Here is a 19,430-nt window from a genome sequence, read left to right as displayed (position 1 = left end):
TAGATTAACAGTAGCCACTGGCAGAGATAAAAGTGATTCTTGCACTACTTCTATTGAAATGCAGTTGAGGAGCAGCCTGGAAAGCAAGGCAACGGGAATTTCCAGGACTGCTGGGAGTCATAGTGGAACAAGTAAATACATGGGCTGTATTAGGGTAATTAAGAGTAGAAACAGGTGCATGCATACTTGCATGTACACCGATGCTAGAAGTATAGTTAATAAATTCGATGAGCTTGAAGTGCTAGTCAAAACATCAAAGGCAGATATTGTTGGGATATCAGAGACATGGTGTCACACAGACATAGCAGTGCAGAAGTGGAATTTGGGGAGTACAATGTATACAGAAAGAATAGACAGGACAGGAAGCGAGGATGGGATTATGCAGTTAAGAAACACACAAAATCTATGGGGAGGCATTGAAGTGATGTTGGTGGACAATGCAATGTTGAGTCTGTTTGGTGTGAAAGGAAAAATTATAGTAGGTGTGTGTTATAGGCCTAATGAATCTGACGAGTATAATGAGCAGTTGTGCAGAGAAATAGAGTGGGCCAGTAAATTAGAGTGTCTTATAATTGGGGGATTTTAATTTCCTGGATATTGACTGAAATTTGTGGGTTGGTCACTCACACACTAGCAAGGCTTTTGTGGATTTATTGGATGATTATTTTCTACAGCAGCATGTTCGGGAGGCAACTAGAGCGAGTAATACTCTTGATCTGATTATCGGTAGTGATTCTTCATGCATCAAGAATCTGAAGATAAAGGAACCACTAGGAGGCATGATCACAGTGTGCTGAAGTGGAATTTACTCAAAGAGGTAACTACCATCAAGGGTAAAGGGATGGGTTTTTGCTTTCGTAAAGGTGACTATGGTGGTTTGAGACAGTACAGTATTTAAATTCTATATGGTGCAACCAACTGATGTTACCAACACCAAATTCAGAATGGAAAGCATTCAAAGAATTTATCTTGGAAGCTACTAGGCTTTACATACCAATTAAGAAATATTGTTCAAGATTTAGGCCTAAATGGATGTCAGATGAACTAATTAGACGTGACAAAGAAGAAAAATGCATGGGATACATATAAATTAACATGTGACTCAGAAGCCTATGATAGATATAAGCTGGTCTGTAACCAAGTTACAAAGGAGGTTAGGCAGGCGAAGGCAGATTACGAGAAATCTTTGGCAAAGGATGCAAAGAAAAACAGCAAAGAGTTCCTTGCTTATGTAAACTCTAGAAGGAAAGGGATGAATCAGATTGGTCCGCTTGATATCGATGGTTCAACTGTTGATGATCCTGCTCAGGTAGCTAACAAACTAAATGAATATTTTGCATCAACATTCACACATGAGGAGTTATTCAGCAAGGGGAATGCCAGAGGTTTATTCAACTCTGGCAGTAAACTAGATAATCTTGTAATAACTGAGAGTAAAGTGGAGGAGAAATTGTTAAGATAAATGCAAGAAAGGCACCTGGGGGTGGATGGAATCTATCCGGTTATATTAAAGGAGGCAGCAAAAGAAGTAAGCATTAACCATAATTATGAGAGCTTCATTGGACACAGGGGAGATACCCATGGACTGGAGATATGCAGATGTGATCCCAATCCACCAAGGAGGATCAAAGGAAGACACAGGTAATTACAGACCTATTAGTTTAACTTCTGTTCCAGGGAAATTAATGGAGGCACTGGTTAAAGAAGCATTGCAGCATCATCTAGACAAGATTTCAGTTATAGCTCGGACACAGCATGGGTTCGTTTAGGGGAAGTCTTGTCTGACTAATTTGATTGGATGCTATGATGTAGTCACAAAGGAACTGGATGCAAAAAATAACTTTGATATCATATATTTGGCTCTTAGAAAAGCTTTTGATACTGTTGCTCATGGAAGACTGCTGCACAAATTGCTGCTATAGATAAAAGGATGGTTGAGTCGGAGAAGACAGAGTGGTAATGTGTGGACACTGCTCTTCATGGACTAATGTTATTAGTGGAGTCCCTCATGGTTCAGTGTTAGGTCCAGTGTTATTTTCTGCCGACCGGGCTAGCCGGGTGGGTAAAGTGTCTGCCTGGCAACCCAAAGGTCGCGAGTTCGAATCCCGCCTCGACCTTGGATCAAAGTACTACAAAAACCTTGGGAGGTGCATTATGGCCACAGAAGCCGATGCCCCAACAACTACCAAAAAAAAAAAAATTGTTTTCTGTATTTATAAATGATATAATAATGATGGTATATCAGGCTTAATGTCCAAGTTTGCAGATGATACGAAAAGGTTGGCAGGGTTGTTAATGACAGTATTTTTATTTTCACTTTCTTATTCCAAAGGTGTTTTTCCTTCTGCTTGGAAATTTGCTGATATCCAGCCAGTTCCTAAAAAGGGTGACAAATCCCTCCCATCCAATTATCGTCCCATTGCAATTACTTCTACTCTTTCTAAAGTAATGGAGAAATCAATTAACCGTCAACTCTTAAACTACCTAGAAACCTTCTGTCTGATCAACGATCGCCAGTATGGATTCCTTCAGTGTCAATCCACTGGCGATATTTTCTGGCTTATGTTACCCATTTATGGACTAATTCAATGGAAAGGTTCGGTGAAACACAAGCAGTTCCTCTTGACACCTCAAAGGCTTTTGATCGTGTTTGGCATAAAGGTCTTCTAAACAAGCTTCCATCTTATGGATTGCCAACTGTTTTTATTAATTGGTTATCCAGTTTTCGCTCTGATCGCTCACTGAGGGTGATGGTAGATGGGATGGCTCTCTGTCTTCTAACTTCTCCACTAATGCCGGAGTCCCCCAAGGTTCAGTTCTTTCCCCCACTCTTTTCCTCTTGTATATTAATGACCTTCTTCCATTGACTGGAAATCCCATCCATGGTTTTGCCGATCATAGCACATTGCATTCCACTTTCCATTTTGAGAATCCTTGTCTTGCTCAATCAGCTTCAACTTCTCGAAAATCTACTACCAATTCCTTAAATGCCGATCTTCAGGTAATTCTCCAGTCGGGCAAAGACAACTTAGTTGATTTCAACCCTTCTAAAACTCAGTCTTGTCTTATATCTCGCAAAAAGGATTCTTCTGCTCCTATGCTTATCTTTAGTGACACTCCGATTTCTAGGCAAAATGATATATCTCTTTTGGAGATTACCCTGACTTCTAATCTCTCTTGGCACAAGCACATTACAAATATTGCTTCCTCTGTATCTAAAAAACTTGGTTTTCTCTTTCGCTCTCGGCGTTACTTTTCTTCAAACAGCTGTTTACTCTGCACAAATCGCAAATCAGCCCTACCATGGAATATTGTTCCCACATCTGGGGGTGGTGACCCCAAAACCTCTCTCTCTCTCTCAGGCTTCTTGATTCCATTCAGAAGAGGGCAGTTAGGTTAATTAATGATTCATCTCTAACAGTCTATCCACTTGCTGTCTCATAGACGTACTGTTTCTGCTGCATGCCTCTTCTACAGCTACTTCCATGGGCACTGTTCTTCTGAATTGGCTTCTATATGCAGAACTAGTATCTGTATGCAGAAGCCTACAAATTACAGCTTAGGCTGCAAAAGCTATTACTGTATTATGCAGCCAAAGTAAAATCCAGGGGCATTCCTAGGGAATGTGGTGCCCAGGTGGCATTCACAGTTTGGCACCCCCCCCCTCAAAATGACTGTACTATATATTGAAAACTGTCACCTGTTCTAGATTCTTTAAAATACTCAATTCATGTAGCATTTTTATGATTGTTGGTACTGACGTTTAAATTTTGCATCGATTTGCTAACAACATTGATAATATATACTACCATATTGCAAGAAAACAAATAAATGTATAAGATTTGATTTTTGTTATTAATGATTTAGCTACATATCTAGAATCATTATCATGGAAAAGATATTGTATAGAGCATTGTATATTTTATCAAGATTGAATTTAAGGACTTTTACAGCATCAATTTTACATTCCCATCCTGTTTCACAAATAGGTTTAAGTGTCATCGTTGGAAGTTCTGATTTTAAGACACTCCGACGGTATATTGATGCTGAAAAGAAAACGTAAATTTCATGCTGAAAAAACCCTGCACAATTTCCTAGAATAGTACTGTGAACAGTATTTCTGGAAATTTTTTGACCAAGAAAGTATAGTCCTATAAAAAAAAGCTGGAGTCCACCTGGACCTTGCGCATGCGTATTGAAGGGTTAATTTATATAGTAAATTTTAGAGTAGGTAAGCATTATTTATACGCACATCAACAAAAGCTCAGTAACATGCTTTACAATTTTCTTCATATGTGTATGTAAGTTTCAGGTTTTTGGGTGCCCCTTGAAAGTTTGTGCCCCGGGTGTAGGGCATCCCTGGCACCCTCAGGACAGCCCACCCCTGGTAAAATCCATTCTTGCCCATCCTGCATAGAGGAAACCTATATGAACTAAGCTTGGAAAAGCTATGCAGAACATGTAAATAGACTACCAGGCATACACCTACAAGATATATTCCTTCATTGTGAGTTAAGCTTAGAAAGAATAATTTCTGTCCAAACCTCTTGCTACACCTTGGAATGCAATGCTACCAATTCGATGTGAGATGTGAAAATCCTCTATCCAGACATGATTTCAGCAACTTCGTGCCACCTGTTACAGCCCAATTTCTACATTATCTGTATGGCTAATGATGGCTCCAAAATGGAAGACAAAGTTGGTGCAGTGGTGAAGTTTCCTCATGCAATCCTAAAGCACTGTCTAATGACTGAACGCATTGCCTATACTCCTTAACTTCATGCCATAAAACTGGGCATTGATCAAATATGGTTTACATCCATACCAAGCAGCAGGCACCCGCAGTGTAATACAAGCCCTACACATACTACCAAAGTTATTCAGCTGATCTTGTGGCAGCTCCAGAACACACTAACCCAACTGGCAAGACAAAACCAAACTGTTAGATTCTGCTTCGTCCCATGATATGTTTGAATAAGCAGAGATGAGCAAGTGAGTGAAGCAGCAAAAGCAATGATAGGTTCCATCAGTGCAAATTTTAAGATAACTTACATGAGTTACAAAAATGTCATCAGTGAGCAATATAAGACAGTGGCAGCACACATGGAAAGGACACACATGAACACAAGAACAAACTGGCAATAAACTGCTGCTGATAAAACAGAAGGTACAGTTCCTGGATATTAGCCAAAGCTCAGATAGATGAAAAGAAGTAGTCCTAACCAGAATAAGAATTGGACACATGGACATTACTCCCTCTTACTTGCTTAGGGCAGAGGATTGTCCCCATATTATACTGGATTGCCCAAAATTTACAAGAGAATTTGGGATAGCCTTTGGAGCATTGTTTAGAGCATAGGACACCATCTCACTACAGATGATATTAGCAATATTATAGCTGACTTCTTACACTGTCTAAAATTAATAAATTACAGTAGAGGGTTGATAATCCAAACTGATTGGGACCGGGGATAGTTCGGACTTCTGATTTGTTTGGATTTTCGAACTTATCAAAAATATTGTTCTGGAGACTAAAAAAAAGGTTTAGTAAGTTTAGAAATAAAAACACTAAGTTGTACTTAGGTATTTTTATTCATGGGTAGCAAAACAAATGGAGTTTTCAGTAACAATAACACATATGTATAGCATTAGCATTAGCATTAGTAGAGGCATATGATGCAAGAAAGCAAGCTTATTCAGCATCAGCCAAAAAAAAAAAACAACCACTACTACCATTTCACCCCTCCGTTCATTCGAAATACCTGTCCAGCTGAGCCTTAAATTTGTTTAGGCTATCAACTTCAACAACAAGCGATGGGAGTCTATTCCACAAACCAACTGCCCGCTGGCTAAAGGCAAATTTCCGCACCTTATAGGCCTTTAACAAAAATAATTACTGTACTCAATTTTTGCTGCACCATTTTCTAACTTCTTTTCTTTGCTGACAGCAGTGGTGTATTCAGGCCAGAACACACTGGAACGACATTCCGGTACTTTTTTCTAAATGTCATAATAGAAAATCATTAAATTTATACACCTGATATTATGAAACAATGCCATAATCAAATGGGGGGGGGGGAGAAATATCTATTTTACCCATTGCTACTGAAAATATATATTAATAGTAATCTTTAAAATTAATAGATTTCTTTAAAAATTTATTTAAAAACAAAAATATAAATTTCGCAACAAAACTTGAAAGTTTCTTACTAAAGTACAATGTGTTAGATAAAGAGATTCAATGAATGAGATATACTGTGATGTGTGTGAATGCTGCATTTTGATTCGCCATGAGCTGAACGCTAGAACTGGTTGCTCTATGAACCGTGAGTCTGAAGTATGATTCAGTTATTGTACAGTCGATGTGGTATTATCATATAGTCTTCTGGAGAACAATTGTTTCGATACTATTTTTTTATGACGAGCGTTCTGGTACTATTTTTTTAGCAATACACCTCTGGCTGACAGATCTGTTACTCTTTTCAGCAAGAGCAGTTGAGTTGGACACCATTCAGTTTGTTGATCATAATAAGTAATCGCAGTCTCTATTACGGCGAATGCCTCAGCATGAAGAGATACTGAACATTGACATCATTTTCTTCATCATCATCTTCATCGTATCATTTTCAGGAGCTCCAGTTTCTTTTACATTCACAATTTCATTTTCATTTAAAACAGCAAACACTGTAGCATCAATATCATTTTACAGCCACGCCCTTGCGTCACCTTCATTGCAATCTTCAAACAAAGGGATTGACTGGGATTTAGTGTCATTGTTGGAAGTTCTGATTTTAAGACACTCCGACGGTATGTTGATGCTGAAAAGAAAATGTAAATTTCATGGACAATGCTAAAAAACTCTGCACAATTTCCTAGAATAGTACTGTGAACAGTATTTCTGGAAATTTTTTTCCAAGAAAGTATAGCCATTTAAAAAAAAAGCTGGAATGCACCTGGACCTTAAGCATGAGTATTGAAGGGTTAATTTATATAGTAAATTTTATAGTAGGTAAGCATTATTTATACACACATCAATGAAAGTTCAGTAACATGCTTTACAATTTTCTTAATGTGTGTATGTAAGTTTCAGGTTTTCAGATGCCGCTTGAAAGTTTCACCATCTCATTCAGTATTTGTCCCTCATCTCCTTAAGTTTGATTCTGCTCATCTCCTACTGTTTCTTTTTCTGCAATAGGCCACAGTTTTTTCCAAGAATTTATTAAATTTTGCACTGTGAATGATTTCCATGTGTCAGCTAACATCGTAGCTTTTTCAAAAAAGCTATGATGCTTTCTGCCAAAGGCAAACAATGCAAGATTTGTTTTTTGTAGATTCTCTTCAACTTTTCGATGAATCCCTGGTCCATTGGTTGGAGGAGTGAGGTGTAATGTTTGGTGGAAGAAACATGACTTCAAACCAGTCATCTATTTTGTTTAATGTTTCCACTGAAGGATGTGATGATGCCTTGTCTGGGATAAGCAAGACTTTGCCCATTTTGCATTCTCATTCTTTTAACATTCGGAATAAAATCATTGGTAAACCAATCGGTAAACACTTCTGAGTTCATCCATCTGTTTTTTTTTTTTGCACTTTATAACTCACAGGGAGGCAGGAGACATTTTTAAAACAATAGGGTTTCTTTGATTTTTCTCATCAACATCAATGGCAAAGCATGAGTCTCGTTGGCATTAGCGCAAACCATAGCTGCAACCCACTTTAAACATGGAACAGCTGTTTCACGGTGAGATGCAAGAGATTTTGGAGGCAGTGACTTCCATTTTATTATAGTCTTGTCAGCATTGTATACGTCACCTTTGGAATATCCTTCACTTTCCATAAGACTGATAAACCTTTTTTTTTTAAATAATTCTGCTGCAGCCAAATTGTAAGATAAAATTTCCCCTTCAATGTGAAGTTCTCTAATGCTGTGCTGTAATTTAAAGTTTTTTATCTAGCCTGTACTAGTTTTAAAATTTGAGGGACCACCTAATTTTTTTTGTTGAAATTCAGTGCTTTTTTCACACAACTTAGGTCCAGATATGGGTTCTCCTAAACTCTGTTTCTGTGTAAATCACAAATAAGTGGCATCTTTGAGGGATGGGTCATTAGTTGTTCTCATAGTTTTCTTCTTTTTTTTTTTTGCACCATCAGCTGAATCAAGTTTCAATGCAAACTTTAAAATTTTTCCTTGTTGTTTTTAATGCCTGTTATGGTTGGCTTTCCAACCTCATAAAATTTTGCTAACCACTTTCTTCCTTTGAAAGTCTGTTTAAAATTTCAGTATTCGATTCAGTTGTTAAAAATTTCTACTTCCTTTTAAAAGACGAAGAAGATGCCATAACTACAATACTGTAAAATAAAATGTAAATTAATGATCAAAATCTTCTCTTCATTCCTATATCTAAACTTTGTAAACTTTTTTTCTCCGTATCTCACACGCAGGTCGTGTTTGTTGCAATTTCTGTGTGCCATGTTCTTTGTTATTGATTAACACATATTTTTTTACTGTTTTAGATTTTTCTGACCCAAAAAAAGGTCAGTGAACAGAAATATCAATTACAAAGTGCATTGAGTAACAGATTACAAAGCATTATGTTTAGTTAGTAATGTATGTATATTAATTAAGCCATGTACGTAAACGTAAGTTTATTTTTATTTTGCTAACCAGTGGATAATATTCTTTTGATTTTCATGTATCATTTAATTTTGTTAATTGGTAAGGTAATAAAAGTATAAATTTGTGATTTATAGTTCATTTTTATATAGTCTGTGGATTAGATTCCTCTAATTTTTTCTTATTAGAATTGTCGTTTAATAGAATCACAATTCAATTTGCAAATGTGATCACTATAACCGGCACTTACTGAAATTATTTTGTGGCACCAGCATAAAAATAATAAATATAAACATTAACTCGTTCAGATTATTGACATTCAGATTTTCGACGCTATACTGTATTATCAAAAAGTGTAATACAGAACACCAAGAATAACATACTGCAGCAAAATATCTTCTTAAAATAAACTTCTACAATGATACCAACATAAAATTAAATGAACTAATTAAAATAACTGATCAAATCACAACTTGGTAGTATATGACGCTCATCATCATTTGGTGCAACACCAACACTTTGCTTACTGGACTTCTTGAAATGGTGAAATGCATGTTTAGTCTCCAGAGAAAAGTTCCAGCAAACTCCTTCCCCCCCCTATCTTCCATCATGTAGTATGAGATCCCCAGTGAGCAAGTTTCGTATCGATTTCCAGCATCTTTTATTAGAAGGTTTACATTGCTACTTGTTTACAAAGTTACTGCTGCCTTGACTGCAATGTTACTGCATTACTAGCTTGCAGTGTACTGACAGTCCACTGTCACACCTCACTCACATCTTACTGCTAGTCCTACTTGTAACGTACTACTGCCTTGCTTGTAACATATTGCTAATCCCACTTGCCTTATTTGTATATTCTTGATAACAAGTGGAGACACCACTTGTTGATCCCAAGGCCATTCTGCCACCACAGGAGACAAAATAGCTGATCTTGCCACAAAACAATCTGTGTTAACTCCACAGTTTTTCAAATGCTCTATATAGATATACAAGCAGCATGCAGAGGTAACTGGTCTCAACAATCAAATCAAAAATGGAAAAAAATGCAAAAAACTACTGTCAGACTCAACTAACCCTCACACATATGCTCATCGACTATCTCCATAATTCTGGTATCTGTAGAACTACTTTTTTTCTGTATCTAATTTGCAGAAACATATTCACATGTTCTTGAAAATGATACTAGTATTAATGAACTGTTCAAAAGTGTATTGATTTGTACAACTGTTTCTAACCATGTTTCTAATTAAATCTGTTAAACAGATCATGAACAAGCACAGTTTAGCTTGTGACTTTTGTGTCGCTAAACTCTAAACATTAACAACTATTAAACATGTGCAGAACAAAGTCAGTACGAGGCAGGTTAGTTAACTAATAATCACTACAGACTTTTCTGAGATGTTTATGCAACTATTTTTTTATTTATTTATTTATTTATTTTTTTAGTACCCTGTATTTTAATAGGCACACATACATCTAAGTGGCCAAACACAGTCACGGAGGGTTTTGTTCCCATTTGCTGCTTTCCAAGTATGTGCAACAAACATAGTTGATAGGCATAAAATCCAAGGCCTATCTTTGGAGTATTTGGACAAAATATTTTCAGAGGGCCCCTACACCCTACTTTAATAATAATTAAAAAAAAAAAAAAAAACGTTTGTTAACACTAAATCCAAATTTAGGATTACAGCCAATATAAAAATGTAAAGCAAATAAATTTTTATATATTTCTAAGGATATATATATATATGTATATATGCAAATCTGAACATATTGGTGGCCCATGCCTTTTGATCAGAAGCTCAACATTGCAGTTTGAAGTATTTCACTTACAAATTTTAAGGAACACAGGCGGTCATGAACATTGTTTATGCTACTGGATATCACTGATTTTTCGCTGTGTCCAATGCCATTTACAGATCCCAGGCACTTGCCTAGGCCTAAGATAGTCCCTGATTACTCCCCCCATCCCCAGAGCTAAAGGATACATGTGGTTTGCAGTATTGAAAGCCTGCTTATCTCATATTCCAGGCTTTCTGGATTAATGGGTTTATACTTCTATCTATATATTAAATAAGGGTAATAGTTAAATTTTCTGAAACTTAACTCTTAGCCACATTTTTTCTTACTTTTGCAAGAATATTATGCAGAGTATATCTTAACTTTTTGCAAGAATATATGTAGAGGTTCAAACTAAATGTGGTATTTGGTATTTATGTATATGGCATAATATATAGTAAAAATTCCTTTTTTTTTTTTTTTTTTTTTTTAGGGACCATCATTGCTGGGTGTTTATGATGTACGAGGTTTCAAAGGTGAACGAGAGCAGGTAAAATTTATCAACAAATTATGTTCTATGTTTTAGCTTAAGTTTAGTGTAACAGCAATATGATATAAAGCATTTAACCTTTACTACTTGCTGATTTATGCTAAAAATATGATGATATCTTTGTCAACCACTATAAATCAGATTGTCTTTTGTGGATTTATTGGATGATTGTTTTCTACAGCAGCATGTTCGAGAGGCAACTAGAGGGAGTAATACTCTTGATCTGATTATCAGCAGTGATTGTTCATGCACCAAGTATCTGCAGATAAAGGAACCACTTGGTGGAAGTGACCACAGTGTGCTGATGTGGTATTTACTTAGAGATGTAATTACGATCAGGGGTAAAGGAAAGGGTTTTTGTTTTCATAAAGGTGACCACAGTGGTCTCAGACAGTTTTTAAATTCTATACAATGGGATCAACTGATGATGTTACCAACAGCAAATTCTAAATTGGAAGCATTCAAGGAAGTAATCTTCGAAGCCACTAGGCTTTTTGTCCCAACTCAGAAATACTATTCAAGGTTTAGGCCTAAATCGATGGCAGATGAACTAATGAGATTCATGGCATAGAAGAAAAATGCATGGGATGCATATAAATTATCAGGTGACACAAGAAGACTATGGTAGATATAAGCTAGTCTGTAATCAAGTCACAAAGGAGGTTAGGCAAGGAAAGGCAGATTATGAGAAATCTTTGGCAAAGGATGCAAAGAAAAACAGCAAACACTTCTTACTTATGTAAATTCTAGAAGGAATCAGATTGGTCAACTTGATATCGGCGGTTCAATTGTTGATGAACCTGCTGAGGCAGCTGACAAACTGAATGAGTATTTTGCAGCTACACACATGAGGAAGTCTGTAAGGAAGTGGATGCCAGAAGCTTATCAAACTCTAGCAAGGAGCTAAATGATTTTGTAATAACTGAGAGAGTGGAGGAGAAATTGTTGAAATTGAACATAAAAGGCACCTGGGGTGGAATAGGATCTGTCCAGTTATATTAAAGGAGGCAGCAAAGGAGTTAAGCAAGCCCTTAACCATAATTATGAATGCTTCCTTGGACTCAGGGGAGGTACCCATGGACTGGAGATGTGCAAATATATCCTCAATTCACAAAGTGGAATCAAAGGGTGACATGAGTAATTACAGACCTTAGTTTAACTTCTGTTGCAGGGAAAATAATGGAGTCACTGGTTAAAAAAGCACTGCAGGATCATCTAGACAAGACTCCAGTTATAGTTGAGACACAGTATGGATTTGTTAAGGGTAAGTCTGGTCTTGCAAATTTGATTGGATACTATGACTTTGTCACAAAGGAACTGGATGCAAAAAATAATTTTGATGTCATTAACTTGGATTTTTAGGAAAGCTTTTGATACTGTTGCACGTTGAAGACTACTGTACAAATTGGAGCAGTATGGCATCAGGGGCAAGTTTCTGCAATGGATAAAAGGATGATTGAGTGGGAGAAGACAGAGTGTGGTAATCAATGGACACTGCTCTTTGTGGACTAATGTTATTAGTGGCGTTCTCTAGTGTTCGGTGTTGGGTCCAGTGTTGTTTTCTGTTTTTATCAATGATATTGATGAAGGTATATCAGGGTTAATGTTTGCAGACAATACGGTTGTTAATTACAATAATGATAGTATACTGCTGCAATAGGATCTAGAAAAGTTGAGCAGACTGGCTAAGAGGTGACAACTGAAGTTTATCATTGACAAAAGTAAAGTACAGGCAGTCCTCGCTTTAAGAGTTCATGGGTTTAAGAGTTTTTTTTTTTTTTTTTTCTTTTCAAAGTATCAAGTATGAATAAAATCGAAAATATGAACATTAATTGCAAAAAATGAATGTTAAACATTCATAAATACCGCATTTCAAACCATGTGCATAGCTACACAATACAGTGTATCCAATACAGTATATAGGTGCATTATGGCCTTTGCTGCCCTTGCGCCGTAAAGCCTACAAACAACAATAACCGTGTACCCAGCTTTACAATATTAATCCATTCCAGAGACACCATCATATCGTGAAAATATCATAATGTGAACCCAATAACACAATGTTTTTTGGTAATTCGTTCCACGACCTCTGAAGTTGAAATTTTCGCTATTTAACTGTCTAAAAGGTCATTTTTATAGTGCAAATTGTATTAGTTACCAATTAAAATCACTAAAATGCATTACACTTTCATCGTTATCATATGTTCTGTTAGAAGAACCAATTTTGAACTCCTTTGTGACATTTTCTAAAGCACATTTCTGGAGACGACAATAAAACAAAAACAATTTGCACTTTCCAGTTTATTGGGCTTTTCTCTTACTGCAAGTAATTATCAACGGGTAGTAAACTCGATGTTATTGCATTTGTGAAAATACCGATAGCTGGAATTGTGTGGTTTTTTGTGTTATGGTTAAATGTGTTTCCCATTTACTGAAATCTTCAATCGTATAAAAAACATAAATGAATTTTCAGAATCTTCTCTTCATTCCTTTTTTTTTTTAAGCTTCATAAACTTGTTATTCCAAGCAAATCTTTTTAGTTACAATTTGTGCGTTCATTTAAAAAATGCTTATGCATCTATTGAAATTTATAAAGAAAATAGAAGATTATCTTGGAAACAAACACCTTGTGAAGCATTTCTGAAGAAGTCGACTCCTTGTGCAACAAATCAACGAGTACCGAGCCAATAATGAGTGATCAATGAGTGTGCATTTGGTCGATGATGATGATGATGAAGAATGTTTCTAGCAGGGAAACATTCTTTAAAATTTGTAAGTTATAAACTCAGAAGTCTATGGCAGATATAAGCTAGTCTGTAATCAGGTCACAAAGGAGGTTATGCAGGTGAAGGCAGATTATGAGAAATCCTTGGCAAAAGTCTGCTGATGAGGCTACTAGTGACGGTCGTGTTCAAAGCCGCTAAGTGGATTTTTCTTATTTATTGATTTGAAATTATTGTTTTTCTAAAACTTTTGATTTAAATTTAGTAGTATAACATTATTTTGTGATTTTTTGATTAATTTGGTGTATTTATTCTTTACTCGGCCTTGTAAAGGTAGCGGTAAGGGTTTCCACGTGTTCGTAACTACCGTTACCGTTAGTAACTTTCCCGCCATTGTGATACCGTACTAGATATACCGTAGGTTATATACCGTACTAGATAGCGTTAGTTGAACTTCGTTAGCAGTTAAATTGTACGTTTAAATAAATACATATAACGACTTAGATTACAAACGTAATATAATTAATAACATAACATAATTAATTAATAAATTAATAGAATCATGACTCAGACCAGAGCAGCAAAGCAAAAGGCTCAAGCTAATGGAGGTGCTGTGGCTCAGAGCAGAACTGAGGGGGGCAGTTGTTTTTGAATCACAGCCTTATAAAATGCACTGTTTGCTTGATGTTTGCAGAGCAATCGGGTACGGGACATGATACTGCCAAGGGGGGTGTCTTTGTGTGTGCGCGATGCAAGGAGTGTATCGATATCAGGCAACAACTCGGCGTTCTTGTGGGCCTATATGAGAGCTTGAAGGACAGGGTGGATGCCCTCGAAGAAACTAAATTGAGGGGCCCATCAAGCTCTCAGCTGCCCACATCAATGCCAGAGCTTGCACTTGGGCATCGCGTGACACAGAGAAAACCCCTAAGGCAGAATGCGCTGGTCCCGAAGGAACTAGTAGTTGTTGGTGACTCTATTGTCAGGGAAACGGGGAACATGCTTTGTAAAAAAGATAGGTGGAACAGGACCAGGGTATGTCTGCCAGGAGCAAAGGTTGATGACGTTGTAGAGCGAATATCATCTTTTAAGGGCACAAAAGGTGATATAGTTGTACACGTTGGCACTAATAATATTAAGAGTAGGAGACCGGCAGAATTACTTAACAAGTACAGGTCACTGTTGAACAAAAGCCGAGAATTAGGGTTGAATTTGAAATTGTCTGCAATTCTGCCCAGACACGATAGGAGGGAGTATATGATGAGAGCCTTGTCGATCAATTCGGCCCTGGAAAGATTGTGCAAGGCTCAAGGGGTAGAATTTTTTTCAGCCTGGACTGTACTTGTTAACAGGAGAGATTGCTTCTACAGGGATGGGATACACTTAAATAGAAAGGGTGCAAGAATATTTGCTGATGCTATCGAGGCAGTGTTAGGTGGGTCGGAAAACTGCTAGCTTGGGGGGAGACAAAGACCAATAGATTGACAGTAGCCACTGGCAGAGGTGAAAGAGATTCTTGCACTGCTTCTATTAGAATGAGCAGAAGCCTGAAAAACAAGATGCATAGTATTTCAGAGACTGCTGGGAGCCATTGCGGTACAAGTAAACACATGGGTTGTGTTAGGGTAGCTAAGAATAGAAACAGGTGCAGGTATACTTGCGAGTACACCAATGCTAGGAGTTTAGTAAATAAATTTGATGAATTTGAGGTATTGCTCAAAACATCGAAGGCAGATATCGTTGGGATATCAGAGACGTGGTGTCACACAGATATAAGGGATGCAGAACTGCAATTTGGGGAGTACAACATCTACAGAAAGGATAGACAGGATAGGAAGGGAGGAGGGGTTATGCTATTAGTTAAAAAACACATACAAACCAAGGAAGTGAAGCCAGTCGACATCGCTGGACAGTGCAGTGTGGAGTCAGTTTGGTGTGACATAAACATTGGGAGATCAAAATTGAGAGGAGGAGTGTGCTATAGGCCTAATGACTCTGATGAGTATAATAAGGAACTGTACAGGGAAATAGAGTGGGCCAGTAAATCAGAGTGTCTTATAATGGGAGATTTTAATTTCCCAGATATTGACTGGAATTTGGGGGCTGGTTACTCACACACTAGCAGGACTTTTGTGGATTTATTGGATGATTGTTTTCTACATCAGCATGTTCGGGAGGCAACTAGAGGGAGTAATACTCTTGATTTGATTATCAGCAGTGATTCTTCATGCATTAAGAATCTGCAGATAAATGAACCACTAGGTGGCAGTGATCACAGTGTGCTGAAGAGGGATTTACTCAAAGAGGTAACTACCATTAGGGGTAAAGGGAAGGGTTATTGCTTCCGTAAAGGCGACTACGATGGACTGAGACAGTATTTAAATTCTATACAGTGGGACCAACTGATGATGTTACCAACAGCAAATTCAAAATGGGAAGCATTCAAAGAACTTATCTTGGAAGCTACTAGGCATTACATACCAACTAAGAAATATTGTTCAAGGTTTAGGCCAAAATGGATGTCAGATGAACTAATGAGGCATATGGCAGAGAAGAAAAATGCATGGGATACATACAAATTAACACATGACACAGAAGCCTATGATAGATACAAGTTGATATGCAACCAAGTTACAAAGGAGGTTAGGCAGGCGAAGGCAGATTACGAGAAATCCTTGGCAAGGGATGCAAAGAAAAACAGCAAAGAGTTCTTTACTTATGTAAACTCTAGAAGGAAGGGGATGAATCAGATTGGTCCACTTGATATTGATGGGTCAAGTGTTGATGATCCTGCTCAGATAGCTAACAAACTAAATGAATATTTTGCATCGACATTCACACATGAGGAGTTATTCAGCAAGGGGAATGCAGAGGTGTATTCAACTCTAGCAGTAAGCTACAGAATCTTGAAATAACTGGGAGTAAAGTGGAGGAGAAACTGTTGAAGATAAACACAAGAAAGGCACCCGGGGTGGATGGGATCTATCCAGTTATATTAAAGGAGGCAGCAAAGGAAGTAAGCAAACCCTTAGCCATAATTATGAGAGCTTCCTTGGACTCAGGGGAGGTACCCATAGACTGGAAATGTGCAAATGTGACCCCAATTCACAAAGGAGGGTCAAAGGCTGACACAAGTAATTATAGACCTGTGAGCTTAACTTCTGTTCCAGGAAAATTAATGGAGACTGGTTAAAGAAGCACTGCAGGATCATTTAGACAAGACTTCAGTTATAGCTCAGACACAGCATGGTTTTGTTAAGGGGAGGTCTTGCCTGACCAACTTGATTGGATACTATGATGCAGTCACATAAGAACTGGATGCAGGGAATAACTTTGATATTATATACTTGGATCTTAGAAAGGCTTTTGATACTGTTGCACATGGAAGACTGCTACACAAATTGGAGCAGTGTGACATTGGAGGCAAATTGCTGCTATGGATAAAGGGGTGGTTGAGGGGGAGAAGACAGAGAGTGGTAATCAATGACACTGCTCATCGTGGACTGATGTTATTAGTGGAGTCCCTCAGGGCTCAGTGTTGGGTCCATTGTTTTCTGTATTATAAATGATATTGATGATGGTATATCGGGCTTAATGTCCAAGTTTGCAGACGATACAAAGGTTGGCAGGGTTGTCAAGGACACTACTGACACTATGCTGCTGCAACAGGATCTGGAAAGGTTGAGCAGATGGGCTGAGAGGTGGCAAATGAAGTTTAATATTGACAAATGTAAAGTACTACACATGGGAAACAGCAACCCCAGAGCAACATATCAACTCTGTGGTACTACACTGACAGTGGTAGAGAATGAAAGGGACTTGGGGTGGTTGTTCAGGCAGATATGAAGTTCTCTGAGCAGTGCAGATGGGCTGCAAGAGTAGCTCATGGAGTATTGTCAATGATATACAGGAATTTTTCCAGCAGGGATAAGGAGGTGATTATTCCATTGTATAAGGCGATGGTCAGGCCACACCTAGAGTATTGTATACAGGTCTGGAGGCCTCATTTCAAGAAGGATGTAGAGCTGCTGGAACGAGTACAGAGAAGGGCAACAAGATTAGTGAATGGAACAAAGGGGTGCTCTTACGAAGAAAGGCTTAAGTTTTGCAAATTACAGTGTCTGGAGACTAGGCACCAGCGAGGTGATCTGATAGAGGTGTATAAAACCTTGAATGGTTTAAGCATGCTCAATGCTGATGGGATTCTTCCTCTAGCTCAGAAAAATCACCTGAGAGGGCATAAATTCAAATTGAGGAAAGACAGATGTAGGATAGACGTGCGGAAATTTGCCTTTAGCCAGCGGGTGGTTGGTTGGTGGAACAGACTTCCATCCCTTGTGGTGGAGGTTGATAGCCTAAATAAGTTTAAGGCTCAGCTGGACAGGTATTTTGAACGAACAGAGGGGTGAAGTGGAAGTGGGTTTTTTTTTTTTTTTTTGGCTGATGCTGCATAAGCTTGCTTTCTTGCATCAAATGCCTCTACTAATGCTAATGTTAATGCTAAAGATGCTAAGAAAAACAGCAAGGATTTCTTTACTTATATAAACTCTAAAAGGAAGGGGATGAATCTGATTGGTCCACTTGACATCGATGGTTCGACTGTTGATGATTCTGCTCAGATAGCAAACAAACTGAATGAGTATTTTGCTTCTACATTCACACATGAGGAATTATTAAGGTTTGAAAATGGCAGAAGGTTATCAAATTGTAGCTGGATACTTAATGATTTTGTAGTAACTGAGAGCAAAGTGGAGGAGAAATTGTTGAAGTTAAACATAAGAAAAGCACCTGGGGTGGATGGGATCAATCCAGTTATATTAAACGAGTCAGCAAACCCTTAGCCATAATTATGAGAGCATCCTTGGACTCAGGGGAGGTTCCCACGGACTGGAGATGTGCAAATGTATTCCCAATTCACAAAGGGGGATCGAAGGGTGACAAGAGTAATTACAGACCAGTTAGTTTAACTTCTGTACCGGGTAAAATAATGGAGTCACTGGTTAAAGATGCATTGGAGGATCCCTCAACATGAATTGTTGAGGAGGCTTCCATCCTGCAGTGGGTTGATAATGGCTGCACTTTACTTTACTTTTGCAGGATCATCTAGACAAGACTGCAGCAATAATTCAGACACAGTATGGGTTTGTTAAGGGAAAGTCTTGTCTGACAAATTTGATAGGATATTATGACGTGGTTACAAAGGAACTGGATGCAAAAAATAATTTTGATATGATATATTTGGATTTCAGAAAAGCTTTTGACACTGTTGCGCATGGAAGACTATTGTACAAATTGGAGCAGAATGGTATTAAGGGTAAGTTGCTACAATGGATAAAAGGATGGTTGAGTGGGAGAAGACAGAGGGTGGTAATCAATGGGTGCTGCTTTTCATGGACTAATGTTATTAGTGGAGTCCCACAGGGTTCGGTGTTGGGTCCACTGTTGTTTTGTATATTTATCAATGATATTGATGAAGGTATATCAGGCTTAATGTTGAAGTTCACAGATGATGCAAAGGTTGGAAGGGTTAATGACAGCAATGGCAGTGTGCTACTGCAACAGGATCTAGATAATTTGGGCAGATGGGCTAAGAAGTGGCAACTGAAGTTTAACCTTGACAAATGCAAAGTACTGCATGTGGGTAGAAGTAACTCCAGAGAAACGTACCAACTGTGTGGTACTACACTTAAGGTGGTAGAAAATGAAAAAGACCTGGGAGTAATTGTGCAGTCAGATATGAAGTTTTCTGAGCAATGCAGACAGG

General features: G+C 37.9%; 1 protein-coding gene across 1 annotated transcript in view; it reads left to right on the top strand.

Moving 5' to 3' along the window:
* The window catches only part of LOC150085725 (coiled-coil domain-containing protein 149-A-like), a 187,398-nt gene that overhangs the window by 22,638 nt on the left and 145,330 nt on the right, over positions 1-19,430 (top strand). The window contains exon 2 of the mRNA XM_090374663.1: positions 10,887-10,943. Coding sequence (XP_090230789.1) covers positions 10,887-10,943 — 57 coding nt within the window. The remainder of the gene's footprint in view (positions 1-10,886; positions 10,944-19,430) is intronic.

Source organism: Mastigoproctus giganteus, chromosome 5 (assembly GCF_048544385.1).
Source record: "Mastigoproctus giganteus isolate SK-2022 chromosome 5, ASM4854438v1, whole genome shotgun sequence".
Taxonomy (NCBI): domain Eukaryota; kingdom Metazoa; phylum Arthropoda; class Arachnida; order Uropygi; family Thelyphonidae; genus Mastigoproctus; species Mastigoproctus giganteus.
Note: the sequence above shows the minus strand (reverse complement) of the source record. Positions and strands in the feature narration are given on the sequence as shown.